Here is a 25853-nt window from a genome sequence, read left to right on the forward strand (position 1 = left end):
AACTCAACAAACATAAATCTTATTCAAGTCCCGCCTGAACACACTGTCTGAATCAAAAAAATCTAATGCATTATTAAGCCTATTATATAATCGAAGAGACCTAAACAGGGGAGCATTGTAACCACTGACCGTTCTACATCTGATAATATCAAAGGTGGGATGATCTCTGGAATTGAACGCAGGAACATGGAACCTGATCAATGAGAGCAGCGAAGGAGAAGAAAATCGACCCCTTAACAGACCATGCACGAAAATCAATGAGTCTCTCTCCCGTCGTAATCTCAATGATACAAAGTGAAAGGTACTTCTCAAACGGTCTGTAGGAAAACCCAAAGGACAGGATTGGCCGAAGCGCTTGTAATAGAGAAACCTCAAAAACTTATTCTGAACTACCTCAAGACCATGAGTACACAAATCAGTATAAGGGTTCCAAATCACAGAGCAATATTCCAACACACTCCGGACCAATGACACATAAACAGTACATATTGCATCAAGGTTATTGAAGTTAGCTGTATTCCTCATAACAAAACCTAGCATTTTATTGGCTCTAGCTATGCTATAGTCCATGTGCACTGAGAACCTGAGACAGCTATCAAAGATTACACCCAAATCCTTACATGTATCGACTCTATCCAGATTCATACCATGTACTTCATAAGAAAAGTTCATCTTCAAATTTTTTCTAGAGAATGAGATACACTTACACTTCCTAACATTCAAGTCAAGTCCATTGATAGAAGACCATCTAGCCAATCTGTCAAGATCTTGCTGCAACAAGTTACAATCATTGGAGTTAGTAATCTCCATGTAGAGCTTTACATCATCAGCAAAGATCAAACATTTTGCTTTCTTTAACTGGAGAGGCAGTTCATTGATCAATAGAAGGAACAATAGAGGACCGAGTACACTCCCCTGTGGAACTCCTGAAGTGCTGAAAAAGGGAGTTGATCTAGAACACCTGACCATAACATAATTGGTACGATGGAATAAGTAACTTCTGAAAAGATTCACAAGTTGCACACAAAAACCCAAATCATCAAGTCTCCTCAACAGTGCTCCCTGATCAACACGATCAAATGCTTTTGCATAGTCTGTGTAAATGACATCAACCTCACCTCCAGAATCCATTACCCTCGAAACATCCATAGTGAACTCCATCAAATTGGTGACCACAGACCTTCCAGGGAGAAACCCATGTTGACAGTCCGATATCAGAGGACGGGAGTAACACAAAATCTCACCATACAAAACACGCTCAAAAACCTTTGCAAAGACTGAAAGCAGGGAGATCGGACGATAGTTATCAATTAGATCCTTTCTGCCAGACTTGAAAATGGGTATTACCTTGGAAATCTTCCACCTTGTAGGAAATAAACCTTTCGCCAAAGATAAATCGAATATATATTTCAATGGGTCAACCAACACATCTCTGCAACCTTTCACTATGAATGCAGGAACCTCATCCTCACCAGGAGTAGTGAGTGGCTTCATTCTGTTAATTGCCCTCCTTATGCTCTCAACAGAAACTGATGAAACAGCTAATGAACTGGAAGCCAAATCCCTTCTAATTCCATTTTCCTCACTAATCTGATTCACGTTATCACTAAAGGTGCAAGTAATTGGAGTATAAACCGACTTGAAGTACTCAGCAAAACCATCGGGCAATTCAGATCCCACAAAGGCCCTATCACCGAGCTCCATTCTCTGACAGATCCCCTTAGCCTCACGCTTACTATTCACAAACTTCCAGAACTCCTTCGACTCACCCTTGATATTCCTCTGTACCCTAGTCATATACTCATCATGAGAACGGGATATAAGATTTTTCAGCTCACTTCTAATATCGTTGAACCGATTTCTATGATAGGCCGAAAAATTTTTCTTCCGTGCGAGTTTGTTTTTCCTCTTAATCATCTGTATGATATTCCGATTAAACCAAGGAGGATACTTCGAGTTAATTGCATTGACACGTTTTTTTTGGGATGGTGAGATCAAAACATGAATAAATGATTGAATAAAAAAGATCTACCGCTGAATCAACATCTTTAATACTATAAAGAACCTGCCAATTATAATCTCTAAGGATATTGTAAAGAGAAAGATAGTCCGCTCTCCTGAAATCATACTTCAACTCCCCATCAGATTGATGCTGATGACTCCCCCGACTCAACTGGACACCCGTCAGCAATTCCATGCTCAGAGCTGGGTGATGTTCAACATCTTCATGGACCAAAGGCAAAGACTCATGTTTGAGCCCTTCAATCTGCATACTAGACATTACCAAATCAAGTTTACGGCCATTGGCATTTTTTACATTATTATAAGATTGAAGATCAAAAATCCTGAGAAATTGTTTAACTTTTTTGCACACATAGTACCATTCATTAAATCAAAATCCTTGTCAGTTATTTCAGGTAAGTTGAAATCACCAGCTATGAACAATTTATCTTTAATTATATGAGAGTATGATTCGATGTGATCAAAATATGATTCAAAGTCACCTATGAGAGCATTATTACAAAAGTAGACAATGTTAATATATATAGGACAAGTGGGTAATAGAATACGAATCATCAGATTCTCCATAGATTCTCAATTAGAGTAGCCTACCTACAGGCAAAAGAGGCATAATAGAACATTTCCTATGTTCGCTATACAAGATAATAATTATATATTCTACTCTTTTTGATTGGAATAAGTATACAATATCCTTCCATTATTTTTGTGGAATAGACGTGAACGACTTCGGCATGGAAAATGAAAGTGTACTATCAGCTATTTCAATTTTTGGAAAACTATCCCTAAAAAAATAGATCAATTATACTTCACATTAAAAAACAATGGTATTTCAATCTTTTGAATTGTTAAAAATGTTAAGTTAATAAAACATAAAATAAAACACATGTAGTTTTTTCACCTTCACTTCAATATTGTAATTTTCATTACTTTTTCTATTTTTTGTGTTTTTATAACCTGTGATTATAATTGTTCTATTGCTATAGGCCTATGTCTGAAATATATAAATAGTTTTCCTTGAGCTACTCTCAATTAAATATAAAATGCGATTATAGCTTCTCTCATAAATTATCTTAAATTTTTACGGATAATAGTGTAACGAAGAATATAAGGATCAAGGAATGTAACTAAGACGTTTCTCATCCAGAACAGCCAATATTCAGGAGCACAATATTTAGTGATGGACCTGATAGTACCTATAGTCCATTGGTGGTGATCCTGTAGCTATTACGTAGAACTAAAAAAGAAATGAGATTCCTAAATATAAACATAACCTGGCCTTGTTACACTTTTCAAATGTGGATGTTAATTAATTGTGCGCTCCATTCGAACTAAGTGTGTGTGGCCAAGTGTGACATGGTGGCAACTTCTTTTTTCCTCTCTTGATTTTTTTCAGAATTTGGAGTCTACGTCATCTCATGCTCTCTGATCCCTACCGAGTTAATCCCAGGCTCAAAGTAGTTGAAAATTCTTTCTAGTAGACGCAAGAAACATGGTAAGCTATTGCTCTCATGAGATGTTTGATTTTTAACCAAGTAATTTGGTGTTCATTCTCGTTTTTGACAGGTGTTACAATTGTTGACAGCTATGACATAACTCTTTAGAATAAACTTGATGACAGCTACTAGTTTTTCTACACACAGTATTTTTGAAATGTAGCATAATGCCCTACTGCACATGTCCATCCAATGTTAGATTCATTCAACACTATGCATAGAGAAATGTTTTTAACGTTAGAAATAGAATTGAAATTGCTAAATTAATTATCATTGTTATTTCAGAATGTGTATACAATAGTGAAATTGAAATTGAGAAACATTTGAAATTAACCGACAAGTGGGAAGTTTTTAGATAAAATCACTAGAATAGAGTCACTCTATCACTACTTACAAATTCATTACATCAAGCTGTAGGCCCATATATAATCATAGAAAATGAAACAGGGAATTCTTAGATATATTGATTCTCTAAATTTAGTTCAATGAATATTGATTATATATTCATTTATATAATATCACTCACTATGAATGATTGGGAAAGGAAAAGTACAGACTCAAAGCCCAAAACTGTTCCTTCCCAAATTTTGATACAAATAGTTATGTAATTAATATATAATAGGTTTATTATGTTAATGATTCGTGTAAGAAGGTGAAATAAAAATTATATTGTCCATTCCACCTTATACCTTATACCGTTCACCTAAATATTCAGAGATTCCACAATATGTTCATAGTGTTAATTCCTGTAAAATTCTAATTCTAAAAAATAGAAACCAGAAATTTAGAATTTAGATGAGTTGAAAACCAAATCAAATAAAGCAAAACACTTGATGTGCATATGGACAGTAGTGCAGAGTGTATGAAGTGCAATATAGCATTCCTGTATTGTTATGGATGCTACCTGGCTCTAGAATGCACTCAGTTTTGTAGAAATGTTTGTTGGCATTTTCAGTTTGCTCGGTGTCTGTCGGCGGCGGCCATTTGAAGCGTCCTTTGGGTTTTCTTCTCAACTCTTTGAAATCCAAATACTCCTCATCAATAGAGTTCATGATCTCAGTTATTCTCCTGTCTATCAATTCAAAATTCAGTTTGATTCAATATTCTTCTATAGTTTTTCATCAATGAAAAAAAATTATATTGAACAGAAATCTATGTTATGTTTGAATAGAACTAAGAGACGTTTCTTAGGGTAGGGAGTGTTCTAGGGGTTTTTAACTCAACTCCAAACTGGCTAACTAAGAAGATAATTCAGTAGAAATCACAAATACACCACTCTATATTTTTCCAACCTATATTAGCATCAATTGTGCAACTTCCCATGTCTGATTTATGTGAAATTCTCTATTTTCTTAGAATGAGTATTTCATGTTTCATTTAGTGCTATTTTCTTAGTTCATTCCATTTCTCCAATTTATTCATGATGTTATTTAATACCGATAGTTAATGGGATGAGCTCATTTTAGTTGAAATATTTGAATTTCCTGTGCTAAAGCTAGCATACTGGTAGTTATTGCAGAAGACTGTAATTTGAAGCACGGAAATTTTGTCGTATCATCTATACTTTTATAAGATTTTCTAGTACTTTTTCAACATTTAACTTAGTTTTTGTTTATCACCAGGGCCGATTACTTATCATTTGAGTGTCAAATTTATGAATAGAAAATATCAACAAATGTGTTTTATCAACACTTTTCTGTTCCAAAAAGAGTCTAAGGAAACGTTTGAGTATTTATTCTTGAATGTTTTTCTTTTTTATAAAAGATCAAATTATTCTTCATGTTTCGATTTGACCAAGTGGATGAATTTATGTATCCTATGGATAGTATAAATGGGTTACATTGACAATTTTATTCCAGAAAGAGTTCATTGAAAAGCATGGTTGTGCTCTCAACTTGATTTTTCATCTGTGATCTGTACATTATGCCCTCGAAAAACAACGAATTAGAAAGAGAAAAAATTTTAATTGATCCACAACAAACTAAAAATCTTATAACAGGTACTCCTTTTATAAAATGTGTTCCATTGAAAGTGATAAGTGTCAAAGCAAGTTATGCATGAAATCTTTCATGAAATCTCGACAGCAGCTCATGGATGGATAATTTCCAGTTACAAAAATAATTTATTCGCTCGTTGACTGTGATGATTGAAATAGGGAAGAGCATTGCGCTTGCGAACTACTTGGAACTATTCCTATCTGATCTTCAGACCGTGCTGAAGGTAAAAAATATTGTTGAAAGTTCAATGCTCTAAGATGATGTGATAGTTTGTGCAACATCTTGGTCTTGGGGATTATCCGGAGAGATTCCATCAAACATGAACATAAATTCTATCAAATAAAAATGCTTGAGCTACAGAAGTACCAACATACTAATAACAGTAGTACGGTATGTGACTTATTGAACCAGTTATATCAGGAATAATTCATATTGATTGCTGTTTGATTGCAGTAGTAGAAATCCAACAATATGTGGATTGTGTTTTGAAAATATTTTTCAAGTTTTTATGTATTTGTTTAAACATTTCAAAGCCTTACATTGACACTGAGAGCCTTCTTAGTTTATTTCATACGAGGATTTACGATCCTCATAATCTCAAACTGCAATGTAGGCCCCAAAAAAAGATATAAGTTTATACAAAGCTTTATTCCATCATTAGAGTCATCACACAAGTAAAAGTGTGTAGTCCTTGAAATGTATTTGACGATAATAATTCGAAAGTTTATTATGATATTTTAACTTATTGATCTGACTATAAAACATATACTCTAGTTTTTAATATAAAAATATAAGACTATAAGGTATAAAGTCTAATAATAGTAAAGGTCTGAATTTTGAAATATAGATTATAGACATTTGAATTAAAATAGGTCCATAACATCTTTAAACTTATCAGGCTGATACAAAAATCAATTCTGATAAATTAATTTCAAGTTATTTGTATTCTTACTATATTATAGTAAACTGAGGAGAATGAAATTACTGTAAATTATAATTGTTAACAAGAACATAGTTTCATTTTGAAAATGTATTAACCGTGAAGAATAAATACAGAGTTGTACTCTGAGAACAGAGTAGCATTGTTATGTAGCAATAAATAACTCGTTTAGCCTACTGTTGATTAAACTGCCGTATTTTGTAATTTACAGAATGTAGAATATATGTGTTTGAAATGGAAGTCCCGAAATTGACATAATGCCAGTGTGTTGAATGTGGCTCTTCTAGTCTGCGTAATTCCATATTTATGGACGAGTCAGACCCCGAATTTATTTGAGTTGAGTGAGACTATAACCTTGATGAGTTTAAATAGAGCAAAGATTGAGTGTTGATCTTGAATACAAAAATATTTGACCTTATTTTAAGCGCTTGTTGATGTATCATTTCATTTTTAAACACACCCTCCCTTTTCATCCAAACTAGAAAGAGGAATAATTTATCGATTCCTTGTTTATTAGATTTATACAAAGGCCTATGATACCTGTAATGTCATGATAATAATTTATTGAAAATAAACTTGTATAAAGAGAAGACCAGAATGGGGTGGAACATTAGAACATTTCCAAATATAGGTATAATATTATAATATTTTGGTAGCCTGTAAAAAGGTATTCAAATTTTCTCGAAAATCTATCAAACCATTCGCAAAATTTAACTGAAATACCCTGTACTTTTGGAGGTTTTCACAAAATATGCTGAAAAAGTGTGTTTTCTCAAATTAAAGTTAACGGTAAATTGGTATTATTCAAAAATCATAATTTTGAGAGCTTATTTCAACAGGAAATAAAATTTAATTAATATTTAAAAGTTTCCACAAACCTCAGAAATGCTATAAATTGAGATGAGAGAATGAAAAAATAACATTGACAAATTAATGACAATTATTCGTTGATTTGATCAATCAGATTCACTTTTCTCGAAGTGTTCCTTTGACTACTGGTCAATATGATTGGGTTTGTGTTAAATTGATTATTTAAATGGAGATAACTTACCGGCCCCCCGCCCGCTCCTCTCCTCCTCCTCCAACATTCGAAGTACCGCGGAGTTCGCCAGGTTGCTGGGTTTGGCTAAATTGTGAAAGTCAATTCTGAAAAATACAAATAAGATCCTCAATACTCTTCTTGGAACATGTCTGAAACTCCTATATCTAATCACAGATCCAAGTTTTTTTAATCTGTGATCTAATTTCTATGTTACATTAATTTCCAATCTTGATTATTTCCTGTATTGCCATTTCTTTCTGTGCATTTGACAAACTACTCTGTTGTTAGTGTTCATAAAAGCTATTGTTTATTTTAGCCTGTTTATCCTAAGCATAACTCAAACTTTGGAATTGATAATGTAAATACACATTTTTCATGGTTTGTTATTTTGTGTGTGTTGCTATTGATATGCAATTGATAAATCATTCAAAATAAGGGAATATGCTACATTAAATTGTCATATTGATAGTAATGTAGTTGTTATGAGTAGCTTCAATTCAGTATTTGAGCTATGGGATATTTTATATTTTATGTTCGGTTTCTTTGAATTGTTGATTTATAATCCATTACTTAAGTGAACAAAAATCGCATCTCCTGACTGTACCTGTAACTTATTACCTGATATTTTCAATATTATAGTTTGAACTAATGTGAATTAATAATCTGCATGTAATACGAAATAAAACTACCTATTTTGAACTATAATTCATGAGTTTACTGCAATATTGTTTATTTGTATTTTCTAGGAGCTAGCAGAAGAACTAAAATACCGTGGAATCGACCACATTAAGCCAAGCCCTGCAGTTTTCCAACATCCTTCAAATATGCTTGAAACCCAACTAGTCTTCCATTTAGTGTTCTCAATGTTTACTGTTGGATTGATGTGAGTATTGATTGGATGATTGATTATATTATACCTTCATTAAGAGCGGACTCAGGACGCTAGGTCTTCTCTCAAAATTATGAAAGTTCAAAGAAGTTGTGATTCTGATCGTGACACTGTACACGTTGTGAAATACTCTAACCAAGTTATATAATGTGAATTATTATTCATAATTCTTGGAAAGGAGTCAGATTTTGGCTTTTCTGGCTGGGAGTAGATGAATCTCAGAAAAATATGCAAATTCCATGAAAATATTAGATGATTCAAAAATACTCTACATGATATAATAAATTTTGTTCTCATTTGAATAATAATCTGTCAAATTGAAGCTTGAATTCACTCAGACCTGAGAAGTTCTTAAAATTTTATGATGATTCGAAGAAAAATGACAAAATAGTTACACTTTTTAAAGTGTGTTAATTCTCAAACTTCAGCTTTTTTCATTTTCTAGTTTATTCAACTGCAAATAGCATTGAGTTGTCAAATAGTTTCCTGAAAAAGAACTTCCTAGTTTTAGGTATAAATTTAATGTGTAAATTAAAAGAAAACTTCATCAACAAGTACATACAATAAAAGAGAAAATCTTCAAGTTTAGTTCAACATCAATACACATCAACATGGGATCCATTTGTTGTCCTGCAACGATAGCAGCCGAAACGATATTCAAGCTCTCGCCATGTATTCATCAACATATCAGGTGTAACTGTCCCAACCACCGTGGCGATTCTTTCCCGTAAATGGTTTATTTCTCGGATTTTTTCACTGTATACAACATGTTTTATATGTCCCCAAAAGGAAAAGTCCAGAGGGGTTTAGTCCGGGCTCCGAGGTGTCCAAGCGATTGGGCGAGCTCTCCCTATCGACCTTCCCGGAAAGCGAGTGTCAACTCAAGGAACTGATCCAAGGCGCCGTCTTAAGGTCAAGCAGGTCTGCCAGCTGCAGGGGGGCAAAACTTGGACACTTGCTGAATCAAACACCACAAACTAGAATAGTGTATATCACTTTTTACATATTCTATGACACACCAAAACTAGGGAGTTCTTTTTCAAACACTCTGTATATACACTGGACTTGAGTATCTAAAGAGGAGTGATCCGTGGTCTAGTGGATAGAGTGCTTGCGCTGCAGCATAGAGATCCCGGATTCAAACCCTCTCATTACCAAAAGTTTTTTAACCAGATCACTCCCGTGTTATCGGATGGGCACGTTAAACTGTCGGTCCCGGCTGAAGTATGACAGTCGTAAGGTCCATCGACGGCTCAAATGATATATTCAGGCGGTGGGACCTTCCCGCAAAGGACTCCCCACCAACAAAAGCTATACGAATTTACTTACTTTAGTATCTAAAGGAATGGATTAATTCCCAAAGTAGGCCTACTGGATTAATGAATCTGAGTAGATAGCTGTGTGATATATTGATCCCATCACTTGTTAAAAATAAAGAAGAAAACCTTTTCCAATTCTATTTTTTATTTATCTGTCGAGGTTAGCCTATAAAGACACTTTATATGAGTCTTAGAAATGTGTTAAGGTAAGAATACAATAAGTGGATACAATTGCAAATCATATGAATATGATTGGGAAAGAATAACAGGCTTGGCCCGAAATAAGAATAATGAGAGATACATATCGAGAAATCGGCTCAAAAAAATCCGCATGTGATTCAGAAAGCTTACCGTATGTTATTGATGCTGGACATTCAGCGGTCATCTGTGCAGTGGATTTACAAAGCGTTTGTTGTTTAGCGCTGTTGTTTAGTAACTGATGAGCATGCATTGGAATGATTTTTTTTCTTCCTCTAGACTCTACTTGAAACAGTATTATGTGTGTTGAAGATATTTCATTGTTTTTTTTATTACAGTGGACAGTCTTATAGTGAATCATTGATAATAAGCCGAGCTGTATCCCTCACTTTGACAGTTTAATAACAGTTGTCATTTTTGTATTCCGGTTGTGTTAAGCATTGCGAATCCAAGGAAACCAATAACTCCAATTCAAAGCAGTTCGATTCAAGAAATTCAATAGAATTTCTCTCAACATAAAATAATTACAAGGCTCAGGAAATAAAAACTGCAATTCAATAATATATTCATATCTACAGAAGATTTAATAAATTTTTACCTGCACTTGCAACAACATTGGAAAACATTTTTCTAATATTTTTCAAATAGTCTACTGTTAATCAACTTACTAGTTTCAAACTTTATAAATGAATTCAAATTCTCCAATTTATACTATTGTATATGAAGAAATTATGAAACCATTTTTAAATTACAAATATCATAATAATACATTTTAAATCAAATACCTATGCTCTTTAGGTGCACTTTACAATACAAATATCCATGTTCTGTAGGTAATGTTTTGAGGCATATAGGATCCTTCTCTTCTAGACGATAAACAAGTTTAGGTACAGTGTGAATATTAAACCGTATACTTGTGATGTATGAGTCCGAAAATAATATAACAGTATGTTTTTTTTTTGTGAAATATTCAATAATTTTACACTTTCAAATTGCCATAAAAATGTTCACATACTTCTCATTCACATTCGACCCTCTGATAGAATACATATTTCAGTCATTCAAGTATCACTGTACTCACCCCTGTCTTTCGAACTGCATGATGTTGTGATTATCCAAACTAGACGGGTGAACAAATGTGTCCGGGAGGGATTAATGCTCTTCTGCTACTAAAACGGCGTGAAATGGCAATGAAATGCGAGGTCAGAGCAGGCAAAAGCCGCGCATCGATTGGGCAACCTGTGCAGTCTGCCAATGATGCTCTAGTCCGCCAGTCAGTCACTCAGTCACTGAGCCGGCCGTATATATTTATAACACTCTTCGGCACGCATTCGCTACTCTATTTCTATATATAGTATATTTATACACCGTTTTTCTCCTCACCTCTGCAAATGTGTATCTACTACTACTGCCGTGTTTCTACCAAAAAGTGAACTCTTCTCCCGAATTCACACTGTCATATAATAGAGGAGGGGCTACACGTTTACACACGATTGTGAACTGTGTATTATTTTATTAGTAGTGTGCACAAATGGGGGAAACTCCACTTCACCTCCTAAACCGGCACATTCCTGGAGTGAGGAAGAGCCGTGAAGCGTGTCGGTAGTGGGAGCAAGCGAGAACGGTAATTGGCGAGCTTGTAATTTGCAGATTGAACGGATGCCTTGCTTTTCCCTTTCTCGCGCTTATGGAGGTGGTGGAAAAGCTTGCCGTACGTCTTACCCCACCTAGTACTTTTTTCGTTGAGAGTGAAAAACATTGTAATAGTTGGAGCCAGCACGAGAACAAATAACAAGTAAACAGTGAACAATCAACCATAGAAGGAAGGGTTGGTAGTTCTATCTCTATCTCATCTTAAATTCACCCTCAACTTTTTAAAATCAGCGAAATGGAGAAAAGTGAGGAGAGCAATATTTTTGTGAAGAGAAAGAATTCGAACTCTCCAATAGAACTTGGAAATGAAAAAGATGTGAACAGTTGCTTAGTAATAATTTGCAATATCCAATAAGGAAAATATAAAAAATAAAATCCAAAAGTTGATTATTCAATTCAACCGATGCCATTTTATTATTTTTGTTTCAATTCATCAAAATATATTTGAATATTTTCTCATCAGCTATGTTGTAGTTTAGACACTGTGTTTCAAAGATAATATTCAAAAACACTTTTTGCTTGTGAATTGAGGAATGCATTTCATTTCAAAGGAGGAGATTAATCAGCCTTCATGATGATGGAACTTCATGAGTCTGAAGAAGCTCTCCTCAAGAGTATAATGCATCCTCATTTCACAAGCAAAAGTGAGTATTTTTTTTGTATAATTAAGTTGAATCATGGTGTGTGAACTACAACAGAGTCGTTATCATCTAAAGTGCTTCGTCATCATAAACGATATCAACAATCTATTTCTCTATTATATTGTTTCTCATAGATTAGTATTTCTCATAAATTAGGATTTGTTCATTCAAATGCCAAGCTCAAGATACTTATTTCTGGAAATACAGTAATAACTGTAGTTTTTTCAAACACCATTTGAATCTACGCCTGTTTGTGTTTGAATATCTTGGGCTACAAAGAAACTGTTCCTGTATCAATGAACTTCTGTATAACTATAAAGTAGAGGTTTTAATATGATTCAATTTATCATGGTTTACATTCTATAATAAAGAGTCGGTCTATTTAAACATCCGTAACTCAAACAAACGGTATTTTTGTTTATTAATCGGTAATCTGTCATTGAAAATTCAGTATACAGTATCCTATCCTATATACAAAGGAATATTCAACATTGATCATGAATAAAGTTTACTAGGTATTGCCCTAGACTCGGTGTTTGACATTTTATTCCTAGAACCCTTGAGCAGAAAGTTTGTCTAATCAGGAATCGGATCAATACTCTTGCTGATTGTCTTTCCCACAGCCTCACTTTGGAAAGAAGTTGCCTGGGAAAGCCTAGTGAACCGTTACGTTGGGCAGTTGCCCTGCCCTCAGGGGAAATCAATTCGGCGTTGATGAGTACCATTAGCATTGAATAGCTAACCAATTTCTCTCACTGGCAAAACTTCAATAGCCAATCACGGCGATGATAATAATATGTTTACGACAGTTAATCAGCTGACGCGCCTCTCATTCCCAACTCTGCAAAAATAATAACAAACATCCTGAAAGTGAAACAGACAATTAGCAGGTGTATGATGGACGCATCCGATGCGAACAATGCTGCTTTCCTCTGTCTGAAAGGGTCCGAGCAATTAAACGGACTGAACAAGATACAAGTCATAATAATTATGTGTATGAAATGCTCGCAATATGAAACGTGTAGGGATTTTTTATCGCATCAACTACCATGAGAAATCTTTTAAAAAACAATGGATTTTTTTCCACTTTCACTACAACAGAGCATGATTGATGATTCGTATGGAAAGTGCATCGACCTTATAGAGCGTTTTAGGAAATGGAATGTGTGTTCAACTGACAGTTTTCCAATTAATTGTTTTTCTCACTTGTGTGATCTGAAGTGTCATCCCTCCCCAAAAAGCTGATAGTTGTTCGGAGAGTGCAAGAATATTATGTAACCGAGTAGGCCATAAACAAGGCCCGAATAAGCAGGGATATGTACCTACTGTAGCTTCATAATATGAGTGATGAACATTCTTGACAGTCGACTTTCTAATATTATTTTCAATCAACAACGGAATGCAATTTTACTCTCAGAACTCCCTCAATTGTACAAACATCAATCTCCTTGGCTGCTATTCATTAGAACTTGTTCGGGTTTATAAATTCCAATTATTGGAAATTATATAAAATTTTAATGATTGAAGATGGAATGAAGAAATGAATTTGTTGAACTATTTATTGCTCATTTTCCTCCAAAATTAGGGTCTCATTGCTCCTACATGTTGATGTCCATGGTTCATGATTTATCTATATTAATTCAGTCGATACAAGTACTTTACTGGTTTAAGCTTTAACCTTATAAACCCGCTCTGTACACTGTAGCTTCCTGATAGGGTCGAAGTAAACATCCTGTTCATCCTTATCAACCAACCAGTCTTCAATTTTCAAAAATTCCAGTCATATACAACACAATTACTATTATTCATCACAGAGGAAAAAATCCTTTTTTGTAGCATATCAAAAAATTAATATATTTTCTCATTCTAGCTTCTAATATTGTGAGGATTATCAGACTTGGCTCCTTCTTACTGACCCTCATAATAGTTTCAATTAATTTTATGAAAGTAGAACACTCGATGAGCAGAGAGAATGAATCACATTCCACGTTCACAGAATGACTCTTTTCGATGAATCAGTAATTTGGCAAACATTCATTACTAATTCTCTGTAAATGTCAGGTCAACCAACAAAATCCACATTGTTTATAAAAAATTGGCATTAATTTATTAACTGCTAATTAAATAGGGTAGGTAGCTCCTCTCTAATCACTTAGCCATGCCAAGAAAGTGTTTCACATCTTAGAAGGAGAGAGATCGATTTATTTTTACAGTCATAGCCCTTCAACCTTTCAACTTGCTACCAGGAACTAGACAAGTGCTTTGAACTCGCATCGGTAGGCTTCTATTTCGAATGCTGAACGTTTGTTATCAAGGCTCAGCACCAACGCGCCATTCAATATAGGTTGACAACCGCTCGAGTTGGCAAAACATTCGAAATCACTCTATGATCTACGTTCAACCAATTGTTAACAAGTCTGTTCAGATCCAGGCCTATTTAGTACTCACAAACAAAATAATAACATTGATAACAATCTAATAAAATTAGGTAATACAGTATCTGATTTTTCTTAGGCTATAGCGAGGCCTACTTGTTATACCCAGTGAGTATAAAATGTAATTACATTCTATACATTCCATTACATTATATAAAATGTAATTACATTCTATACTCACTGGGTATACCCTACAGCACTTTATACACTGTAATGAAATATTCATTCTCACCGAATAAATATATATTTTTTTAAATTCTTGAGAATTTTTTTATAAACTACGATGGTAGTAATGAACTCGCTACAGTTGCAGGTGAGTTTCGTACCACCTGGAAATGAGCAAGAGAGTTGGTAGAACGAATGGTCTCCCCACTACCCTTTCTACATTATTCTATGGAGCGCTTAGAAACAACATCGTAAAAAAGGAGAGATTCAATTTAGCCTAACTGTCATTGTAAATAAGGCGGGCCCATATCTTTTCATCAGATCCCTAAACGATACAGTACAGTAGTATTTCTGAAACAGTCATAGCTGAGGTTTTGCAAAAAGCTATAAATACTAGCAATGAATTTATCAAATTCAGCAATTTTCATAGTCATTATATCCATCACGACCCGTGAGCTCTGACTGCAGCAGTATTTCAGGAACGTTTTTGATGCAAATAATTGGAAAATACCATGGTACATGATGACTCTCTTTGAGACACGAGCAAAATAACATGTGCTTCGAATTTTTTAGCAGACGATTGAGATTTCAACGACGCTAGAGCTTGGCAGAAGTTTGAACTTTTTCTGACTCAGCCACTAAGAATACTGTACGAATACCTTCTTTTCTGACGTCAATAAAATCCGTGGAACTAGTCATGCTTTTTGGCGCACTGATGGAGAAGCGGTCACTGACGAATCAACACGTTGCCCGTCACATTATGAAATGATTGTTGAATCATTCGTTAGAAATCAAATACGAAATAATTGTTATTGAATGTGTTGAAGGAAGTTATTAATTCATCATTCATCGTAGTGAGAGGGTCGTTGGCTCTAAAATTGAAAATATTGAGAGAACGAGCTGAAAGGTTGTTGACATCATCCATGTCGTAAATAAAGTTCTTTGAAGTCAACCAAATATATAAAGGTATTCAGAAACAAAGAAAGACGGCTATATACACTTAGTTATTTGATGAATACTTGATATCCTTGGATATTATCTGCTTTCAAAAATGTTCAGCTCCTCAAAAATTCGATAAAGGAGAATATAGCATATACCAGTACGGTTGGAAATAAATACAGTAGGCCTCCATTGTATCTATTGTTACATGATAACGGAGTTTGTATTTGATACTTACAAAAATATGGTGTAAATTCTAGTCATTTGACAGAAACACATGGTATTGATTGTCCATTCCATTATAATTATATCATTCATCCATAAATATTTATCACTTATTAAAAACGTATAATAGTCAACAGATTATTAAATTTTCTATTAGGGCGGTAGTAATAAAAATAATTATAAAAATATCAGCATAATAAGTTAGCGGCCAGGATAGTCGAGACGACTATAGCGTTGCACCCTTCAGTCTGCTAGTGCTACCGGGTCGCGGGTTCGAATCCCGCCAAATCCCACCAAATAGGCATGGACGTTCGATCATCTCATACTTACAAAAAAACTTATGTGGGCATTATCCGAAATGAAAACGTTTTTTTTTTTATTTTCTCATCGTGAAACTACTGCAACCCAATGAATGACTCAGGAATGGCTGTAGAATTCAAGAGAAAATCTCTCTTTATTCTGGGATTGAAGTTGAATAAAGAAATAGAATCAAAATTATAAATATACATTCAGTGAATTAGTATCTGCGTTGCCGAGACTACAGTAAGTTACTTCAGTCTCTTATCCACCTAGTAAGTAACAATGATGTTGATTCACTGTTTTTCAAAATAGCAGTACAATCATGTCGGTTTGGAATAGAGCCTGCAAATATCTCAGAAGTCAGTGTTTTACAAGGTACACCTGCTACTGTGTTTTGGCACGACTAGCTTTTGATAGGATAGTATAAACGAAAAAGTCTTGTGAGTACAATCATCACTCCTTAGAATGTACATTTTAAAATTTGCATAATAATATGATTTGCGATGATGGATTGTTAATTTATAATATAATAAAGGAAATAAAGGCTTAGACCTATATACACGTACGGGATAGGAAATTCACGAATGACGCATCATCAGGTCTGAACTACTGGACTGATTAACTTGAAATTTTGCATAAAGATTATTAATGTACCGAGGTTGGTTATAGGCCTATTTTGAATTCTTCAAGATTTCAGTACGTCAAGTTTTTAATTAGAGCCTTGCAAAGCACGGGTTACCTGCTAGTCTTACATACAGTATTTGAAAGTTTGATATTTATATTTAAAAAAACATTTATATTATTGAATGATCGCATTGAGTTGAGTTATTGAATTCAATAATAGCAATTGGTTGAGTTGGTGCATTTTAAGATTTTATTTTAATTAGAGTTTATCATCCACTAGTTCATTATCAGGCACGTTCATTTTGATTTCCAAGTGTTTATTATCAAGATTATCATACCTCATAAATATTTAAAAAAACAGAAATTACAAATAAAACAGAACCCCCAACGCAAAATGGCATTTATGAAGCGGGGAAATAGGATAAGCTCAATTTAAAGTATAATCAGGTTTATTATTAGTTTGATATTAGGCTTATCATTGCACATGAATAATAATGATTATTAATTAAAGCCCCAACGCAGAATAAAATTAGTGAAGCTAGTGTAATTGGATAAGCTCAATGATTTCCACGGTTTGGCTTCGCAAATTAGTGATGCATGAGTGTAGCCAATATTAATGTACAAAGTTGAAGTTTTGATAAAAAAGTGTTGCTCACCCTACGGCTCCGTTTCGAAGCACCTGTGACTGTTTGTTGAGAGCCTCTGCCACGTTGGCTGGAGAGTAGAGCCGAATCGGCGAGTTGTAATGCGTGGGCGTCGGACGGAACGACATCTTCAAAATAGCACTCTGCTTGCTGCTCTGCAACTGACCCAAAAACATATTTCTTCAAAAAAGAAGTCGATTCACACATCGATTTTAATTTCTCGCGAATTACTCGCTGTTGATTTGATGTAAGATGTACTGGTAACTGTACATGATTAGAATGTTGATTCTCTCAATTATCTAGCTCATCATTACTCATCAGTAATGTACATTTTATTGAATAATAATATTTTATTGATTCTTCTCCACTTTGACAACAATTGAAAAAAAAAATACAAAATAATTTGTATACATCATAAAAATATAAAAAGAATCAAAAGACTCACAAGACTTTCGTCTGATCGTGAGCCTAAGGAAAATACAAACAAGAAATTACAAAAAAGGTGAAAACAACAACTACGGTAAGCAAAAGAAGAAGAACAAAGGTTTGAAAAAACTAAAGAAACTATAGTAAGATTAAATATGTTAACAAAAGAGAGAAAAGAAACCACTAGAGTGTCGACAGATCAAACTAATACTAATTGGGAGAAAAATATTTGAATATTTTGCCCTGCAGCATTTACCCTTCTTAAAGGATTAAACTTGCCTACCTGTTCTCAAACTAATAACCCAAAACATGAACCATACTGCTAAACAACTTATATTACATAAATTACGGTACTAATGCCTTAAGTTATGTCTCCATATAAGTCTGTAGACGTTTTAATCCATCTGAAGATTCCTTTTTTTAATATATTCATTGAACAGCATGAGAGAAAGTCCTGCGGAACAGTATTTACCAGTTTGTCACACATATAGGTGAATTGCATCCTACAAATCTGTAAATTAGTTTGGGTTGAGTATGATGTTCTTAATGTTTGATGAGTGTTGTAGGGTGTGATTCGAATGTTGAAAAGGTTCCTGTTTTTATTTATGTACAATATTAGATTCTTTATGTATAACTGTTTGATTGTGAGAATATTTGTTTCCTGAAAAAGAGTTTTTTTGTTATTTCTATTAAAACTAGTCACTAGGACTAACCATTAATTTTGTTTTGTTATTTCTTATCCTAAATTAATTTTTATTGCTAAAGTCTTCCAGTGAAGCCTACTGTTCCAATCTATAATTTTACTACTTTAAATTATTCCACTACACTTCTATTAATATACTTTTTTCACTCCACTAGCACTACACCAACTCGAAGGGCTTTGTTCTCTTCAACCTCCTAGTGAGTTCAGTGTTGTCTAGTAGTTGGATGACTTCGTTGTTGTCGTGTTGATGAAGACGTGACTCATGATGGGCTGCCAATTGTCTTATCTCACAGGTCACATAGGGGATGTGCAGATCTCGGTGCAAATCGCTGTTCCTTATGTACCAGGGCGCATTCACGCAGTACTTTGTTTAGGAATGTTTGAATCTGACTGATGTTAGAAGTTCTAGAGCAGCCCAAAAGCTGAATTCCATACATCCAGACAGGTTTTAGAATTTGTTTGTAGATCAATAACTTGTTGTCCAATAAGAGTTGTGATTGACGGCCCAACAGCCAATAGATTTTACTGTATTTGAGTCCTAGCTCGCTCCTTTTCATCTTGATATGCTCTTTCCATCTCAACTTGGCATCAAGAGTCATTCCAAGGTATTTTGCTGTGTGGTACTACATTCCCATTCAGATTTATTCGAATCGGGTCATTGATAATTTTGTTTGTGAAGTTGATATGAATAGACTTCATCTCATTCAATCGAATTCTCCATTTTTGGTCCAGTCACTGAATCTGTTGCTAGCATTTTGTAGTTTTGTGGCTGCTTCTTGTACTGTTTCCCCTTCTGCCAGTATTGCAGTATCATCAGCAAAAGTTGCAATTGTCACTGCATCAAATTCAGGAAGATCGCTTGTGTACAGCACATAAAGAACTGGTCCAAGAACACTTCCCTGTGGAACTCCAGCCCTTATTTCCTTCAATTTGGAGACGTCGTCACCTTGTTTTACTCAGAATAATCTGTTGTTGATGTATCATTTTAAAAGTTTTACAGGTTGAGTGGGGAGAATAATTTTATGAAGTTTAATGATCAGTCCTTCATGCCACACTCTGTCAAATGCCTGTGCCACATCAAGGAAGATTGCTGAACATATCGATTTTTTCTCTAATGACTTCTCTATTACATTGGTGATTCTATGTAATTGGTCCAGGGTTGAGTGCTTCTGCCTGAAACCAAATTGATAGGCTGGTATCAGATTCCTGCTACTTATGATGGGAGTCAATCTCTTCATTAGCAATTTCTCAAAAAAGCTTTGAAATTACAGGTAGAAGAGAGATTGGGCGGTATGATTTTGCTTCTTGAGGACATTTCCCAGGCTTTTGCAACATAATGACTTCTGCCATCTTCCAAATTGTAGGAAAATGCTGTAATCGGAGTGATGCATTGAATAAGTATGTTAGCATGACAATACCTTTCCTTGGAAGTTTCTTCAAGATTTCACCTGTAATCAGATCAAACCCAGGTGCTTTTTTTGGTATTCAGATTATATTTTATTTCTTCTTGAACCTCATTTATAGAAACTGGATCAATCTCTGTATCTAAATCATCTATTATATTTCCTTCAGGATCAATTTCAGATTGAATGTTGTTTGGCTGGAAGATTTCTTCTAGATGATTAGCAAATCTGCCTTTTCTCTGTTATTTCTTGTCCAAGTACTATCTGGTTTTCTAATTGGAGGGGATTGTAATATTGGCCGCTTAATTATTTGTGTTGCTTTCCATAATGAATAATCTGTACTGGCATCAGCTGTCAAATTTTGAAGGTAGTTATTGATGGATTCCTCAGTTAGCTTCCTTATCTCTCTTCTCAATTGTTGTGTTTTGTTATTCAAGATATTTTTGTCAGCAGGATCACGAGTTTCTTGTCATCTTCTTCTTGCCCTTCGTTTTTGTAAAACAAGTTGTCGAATCTCCAGAGGGTAATTGCATCCTTTTGTTTTCCTGGTATATTGTCTGGTGTTTTTCCAGGCTGATTTCTGGATTTGCCACATGAAATCTTCCGCGGCTTCATCTAGCTGCTCAGTTGTTCTAAGTCGAATATTTAAGTTGATTTCATTCTCCAAATCCACTTTAAAAGCTTCCCAGTCTGTTGTTCTGTTGACTAACATTGGTCTGTCTTCTTTATTTATTATTCGTTCACTAAGTGTGAGAATTACAGTTGAATGATCAGAATCCAGGTCAAAGCTCTCTTCAATGTCGATAAAATTACTGAATATTCTCTTTGTTATGAAGAAATCTAGAAGATCTGGAGTTTCATTCAAATCTGTTGGCCAATACGTAGGTGTCCCTGTTGAATGGAATTCGCAGCCCAGCTCCTGGATAGCCTCTCTGAGTTCTTTTCCTTTGGTAGTCGAGAGTCTTGAACCCCAATCCTTATGCTTGGCATTAAAATCTCCACCCACTATGAATCTATTTCCAAGCTGAACAAGAATATTTGTATAATAATTAATTTTTCTTAAGATTGTAACGTGGTGGAAAATATGCAGCTCCAACAAGTATTTTCTGGTTGATTCTATATCTTCTGGTATTGACTCTATTCCAACTACAGTTAGCTGTATTTCATTACTTTGAATACTGAAGTCTTCATAGTGTTTAATACTCTCCTTCACTATTACAGCACTTCCACCTCTTGCTTGATTTTGAGGACGAATAGTTTCGTGAACATTATATCCATTGATTTTGAAGTGAGTCTGCTCAGTTGAATGGGTTTCAGAGATGAGGCAAACATCTATATTTTGTGTCTTTAGGAATATTTCTATTTCTTGTTTTCTATTATTATTGATATTATTTATTCCATTGGCATTCCAGGTAGCAATCCTTATATCTTGTTGGCTCGCAATATTTATTTTCTAGTTTTCTTCTCGATACTCTTACTCTTCCCTTCCAAGCTGTCAAGCCATTCAGAAAGAATATTTAAACTGTTCAAAATTTCCTGCAAAACCTTATTGACTTCAACTGGTTGTTGTTGTTGCTTTGGTTGGCTCTCCTGTTGTAGGCTTGGAGTGGGTTTCGTTACTTGGGAATAGGATATTTCTCCAGTGTACTTTTTTGAAGTGAAGTTTCTCTGTTTAGTTGTATGTTGTACTTCGCTATTTCTTTTAACTATGTTTTATTTTCAATTCTTCTTTTCTGAAGTTCTTTAGCGATGAGACAGCCTCTGTACTTAGCTGGGTGAGCCTCAGCACAATTGAAACATTTGGCTGGGGTTTCTTTAGCCTTGGTACACGAAATAGTCCAGTATTCTCCAGCACACTTCACACACACAGGTTCATGTTGACAGTATGTCTGTGTATGACCAAACCGCTGACAACGTTTACACTGTGGAATCATTTTATTACTTCTTATTGATTGAATTTCCACTTTCATGTAGCAAATAATATGTTTAATTTCAAATATTCTTCTTGTATCTTCTGTATTCTTGAATGTTAACATGAACATTGGAAGTCTGATAATGTGTTCTTTTCCATACTTCTTCACTTTTTTCATTTTGTTGACAGCACTAATTATTTGAAAGCCTCTGCTTAGAAGATCGTTCTTTATATCCTCTGGATTGCATGATGGATGAAGCTCTTTAGCCATGACACGAATTGGACGAGCTTGTTTATTTTCGTACGTGTGCCATTCATATTTAGCTTACTTCAACATCTTAGTTAAATCTCTGTATTCTTGTTCAGTTTCAACATTCAATTTTAGCTGGTTGTTGTTCATCATGTTGGCACTGACATTGAGATTTTTCGATTTCAATGCCTCTTTAATTTTCAAATACTCTTGTATATTGCTTAATATGACTGGTGGTGGCTTGTTTCTCTTTTCTGTCGGTGTCATACTTGTTGAATCAGTTGCAGGCCTTTTTTTTTCTGGTGAGTCACGGATTTTTCTCTTCTTTTGTTTACGGAGAATCCATGCAGTCTCTGATGCTACCATTTTCTCTTCTCCCTCCCAATTCGGTGATGAATAACTTTTATTGCTACTTCTAAAAGATACTGGTTGCATTGTATGTGAAGCTGATGATTGAAGAAAAAGAGTTTGAGTCGGGTACAGCCTTGGCCTGCCTAGTGCAACCTTAATAATGTGTTTCTGTATGTTGAAAATTTTATTAATGTGTTGTTTAGCTGCACCACCCCACACCCTTATTCCATACTGTAGAACAGATTGAGCGTATGCAAAATAGATCATCATAGAAAGATTTGGCAGTTTTAGTTGACTTATTTTATAGAATCTGTTTGTTAAATACTTGGTCTTGTTGCACAACGATTGAATTTGGCAATCCCACCTCAAATGCCGGTCAATCATTACCCCTAAATATTTAACAGATTTTGAGTCCTCTAAGGCAGGACAGTTACAACTGGTATTAGGTGAGACTAAATTTATGCAGCTAGTCTTGTGGATTTCTAAAGACATTTGAGTAATTGGTGGCAGCATTGGGAGTAAATGTCATGAAAGAAGACTTTTTATGATTCAATGTTAAGGTATGGTAGTCAAGCCAAGCTTTGACATCTGCGATTCCTCTCTCAGCTGCAGCTCTAGTTTCCTCCCACTTATCACCTGGAAATATTAGCGTGGTATCATCAGCAAAGGAGATTGCTTGGCCATTTTAATGTTTATGCTTAGGAGATCGTTGATATATATTAGGAAATGGATGGGGGATAGAACGGTTCCTTGAGGTAAGCCGTAGTCAAAAAGATGTTCAATACTGGTTTCATTGTCGATAATATTGCGTTCGTCCCTCAAGGTAGCTTGAAAAGAGTTTTAATGGCAAACCGCGGATACTGATGTGGTTGAGCTTCTCTAAAAGTTTTGAGTGTGGAATGGTATCAAAAGCTTTACTGAGATCGATGAATATTGCAATTGATTTTCTACTGAGAGTGAAATTATTTGTTACAGTTTTAACTAAAAATGAAATTGCGTCCTCCGTGCTTTTCTCCTCTTGAAAACCGAATTGATTAGGGTGAATCACATTTTTTTCCTTCAAATATCGCATCAAACACTTGAAATCATTTGTTACAGTTTTAACTAAAAATGAAATTGCGTCCTCCGCGATTTTCTCCTCTTGAAAACCGAATTGATTAGGGTGAATCACATTTTTCTCCTTCAAATATCGCATCAAACACTTTTTAATAAGTTTCCCCATAACTTTTGATAGAACACTAAGTAGGCTAATTGGACGGTAGTTTGTAGGATTTTTTGTGTCACCAGACTTGTGGAGTGGGATAATTTTGGCGATTTCAAATTCCTTTGGGAAGAAACCCTTTTCAAAGCATTTGTTAATTATAGTTTTTAAAGGGATTGCAATTAAATGGGCTACTTTTAGACAGCTGTCATTAATGTTATTGATACCTGAAGATGAGTTAGTTTTCAGTTCATTCATTGTTTGAAATCCTCGGATCTTGAGGAGTGCACCCTCGTTGAGTCCGTCATGGTTATTTTGTATTTTTTTGAATTGGAATTTATAATGAGTGCCCTTTTTTCAGAATATTTTCGACAAGACATCCTCTATCAATAGAAAAAGTGGTTCTATTTTGTAGTTTTGTATCACGGCATTTTCTCAAGTTCCAACCTCGTTTCTCAATTCATTGTTCTTTATAATCATTAACTTTTATATGGTAACACGGGAATCTTATTTCATAATTTCCAAATGTTATACAGTATATATCCCATTAATTTTCATTTCTCTTTTTTTTCTAAATCCGCGTTGCAACCTAACTTGAATTGCTAATCAATAATATGATTATTCCACTCTCATGAGTGAATTATTGCGTGATTATTTTCACTTTCACAACGGTAGGTTTCAATGTTAAGCCAAGTCCGTTGACGTGTTTAAGGCACTTGACCCCATCTTCAGTGTACCGGAAGTACCTTTTGATACTGAATTTGATATCAATTCACTATCAATTGATACTGAATTTTGTTATTTCGTTGAGGTAAATTTTAGAGGAATTTTGAAGAGGTGTAGAGGAGGGGGAAGAGTTGGGTTGGCGAGGGAGGGGAGTAGGTATAGTGGTTAAGTGAGGAGATGTATATTTAGTTAGGTACTTTCGTACTGAATACCTAGAGACAGGAATAGATGTGGAGGAAATAGTAATAAGAGAAGCAGAGCCACTTAAGTTGGAAGAAATAAAAACAACACTGCTTAGAATGAAGAATAATAAAGCCCCAGGACCAGGTGATTTGCCTATTGAGCTAATTAAAAACGCCACCATGAGAATGCTGGAACTGCTGTGCGAAATTTTTAACAGGTGTTTGAAAAGAGATCAAATTCCTAAAGACTGGAAGATTTCATATTTACATTCCATTTACAAAAAGGGAAATCGAAGGGATTGTAATAATTATCGAGGTATTAATGTAACATCATCCATTGGAAAGCTTTATGAAAGAGTTTTAAAAAATAGAATAGAACAGGAAATAATAGAAATAGAGGAGCAAAGTGGATTCAGACCAGGCCTGAATAGAATAAAAACATTACAAAAAATACAAAAAAATATATACCAGGCAATGATTGAGCCAGTCATGACGTATAGGTCAGAAGTGTGGTGTGTGGACAAATTAACTTCTCAAAAACTTCTTTCAGCGGAAATGATGTACTGGAGGAGGAGTTTAGGATTGACGTTGCTGGATCGAATCAGGAATGATATAATAAGAGAGAGAATGAGAGCAAAAAACACAATAATGGATGTCATTGGAGAGAAACAATTGAAATGGTATGGACACCTGCGCAGAATGAATGAAGGAAGACTTCCTTTGAAAGTATGGAATTGGGTACCAGCGAACAAAAATAGGCGTGGTAGACCGCGAAAGAAATGTGTATCCAATGTCCACATTCAAATGGAGAGTAGAGGTCTTTTTGAAGGAGACTGGATAAATAAGGAAAGATGGCGATTGGGGTGCGAGAAGCGACATTACTGAAGTTGCAAAAACTCGCTATATATATACTTTCTTAAATAGTGTCGATTAGTATTGGATGGGAGCTGTATTGGAGTAGGTAATTGAGGATGTGGTTTGACTTGCTTCCATGGATTTTAATGATTCGTATTATTGTAAGGATCTCAGTTATTCAGTCTGTGCTTTTTTTAAATGATAAGATTTGAAGTATGTAGATGTTGGTGAAAGTGTAATTGAAACTGAGGAGGAGCTCTGCATATTGATATTGTGATTGGGAAAGGGCGTGGATGTGTCATTTGAATCTGGAGCTGA

General features: G+C 34.8%; 1 protein-coding gene across 2 annotated transcripts in view; it reads right to left on the reverse strand.

Annotated features, from left to right (window-relative positions):
• The window catches only part of LOC111051195, a 55043-nt gene that overhangs the window by 17722 nt on the left and 11468 nt on the right, over positions 1 to 25853 (reverse strand). Inside the window, exons 2-3 of one of the 2 annotated variants that reach the window (XM_039421444.1) lie at positions 17539 to 17692; positions 7504 to 7598 (exon numbers count right to left, since the gene is read on the reverse strand). In XM_039421444.1, coding sequence (XP_039277378.1) covers positions 7504 to 7598; positions 17539 to 17692 — 249 coding nt within the window. The remainder of the gene's footprint in view (positions 1 to 7503; positions 7599 to 17538; positions 17693 to 25853) is intronic. The other variant, XM_039421445.1, reaches the window with a different exon arrangement.

The sequence above is a fragment of the Nilaparvata lugens genome, chromosome 2 (assembly GCF_014356525.2).
Source record: "Nilaparvata lugens isolate BPH chromosome 2, ASM1435652v1, whole genome shotgun sequence".
NCBI lineage: Eukaryota > Metazoa > Arthropoda > Insecta > Hemiptera > Delphacidae > Nilaparvata > Nilaparvata lugens.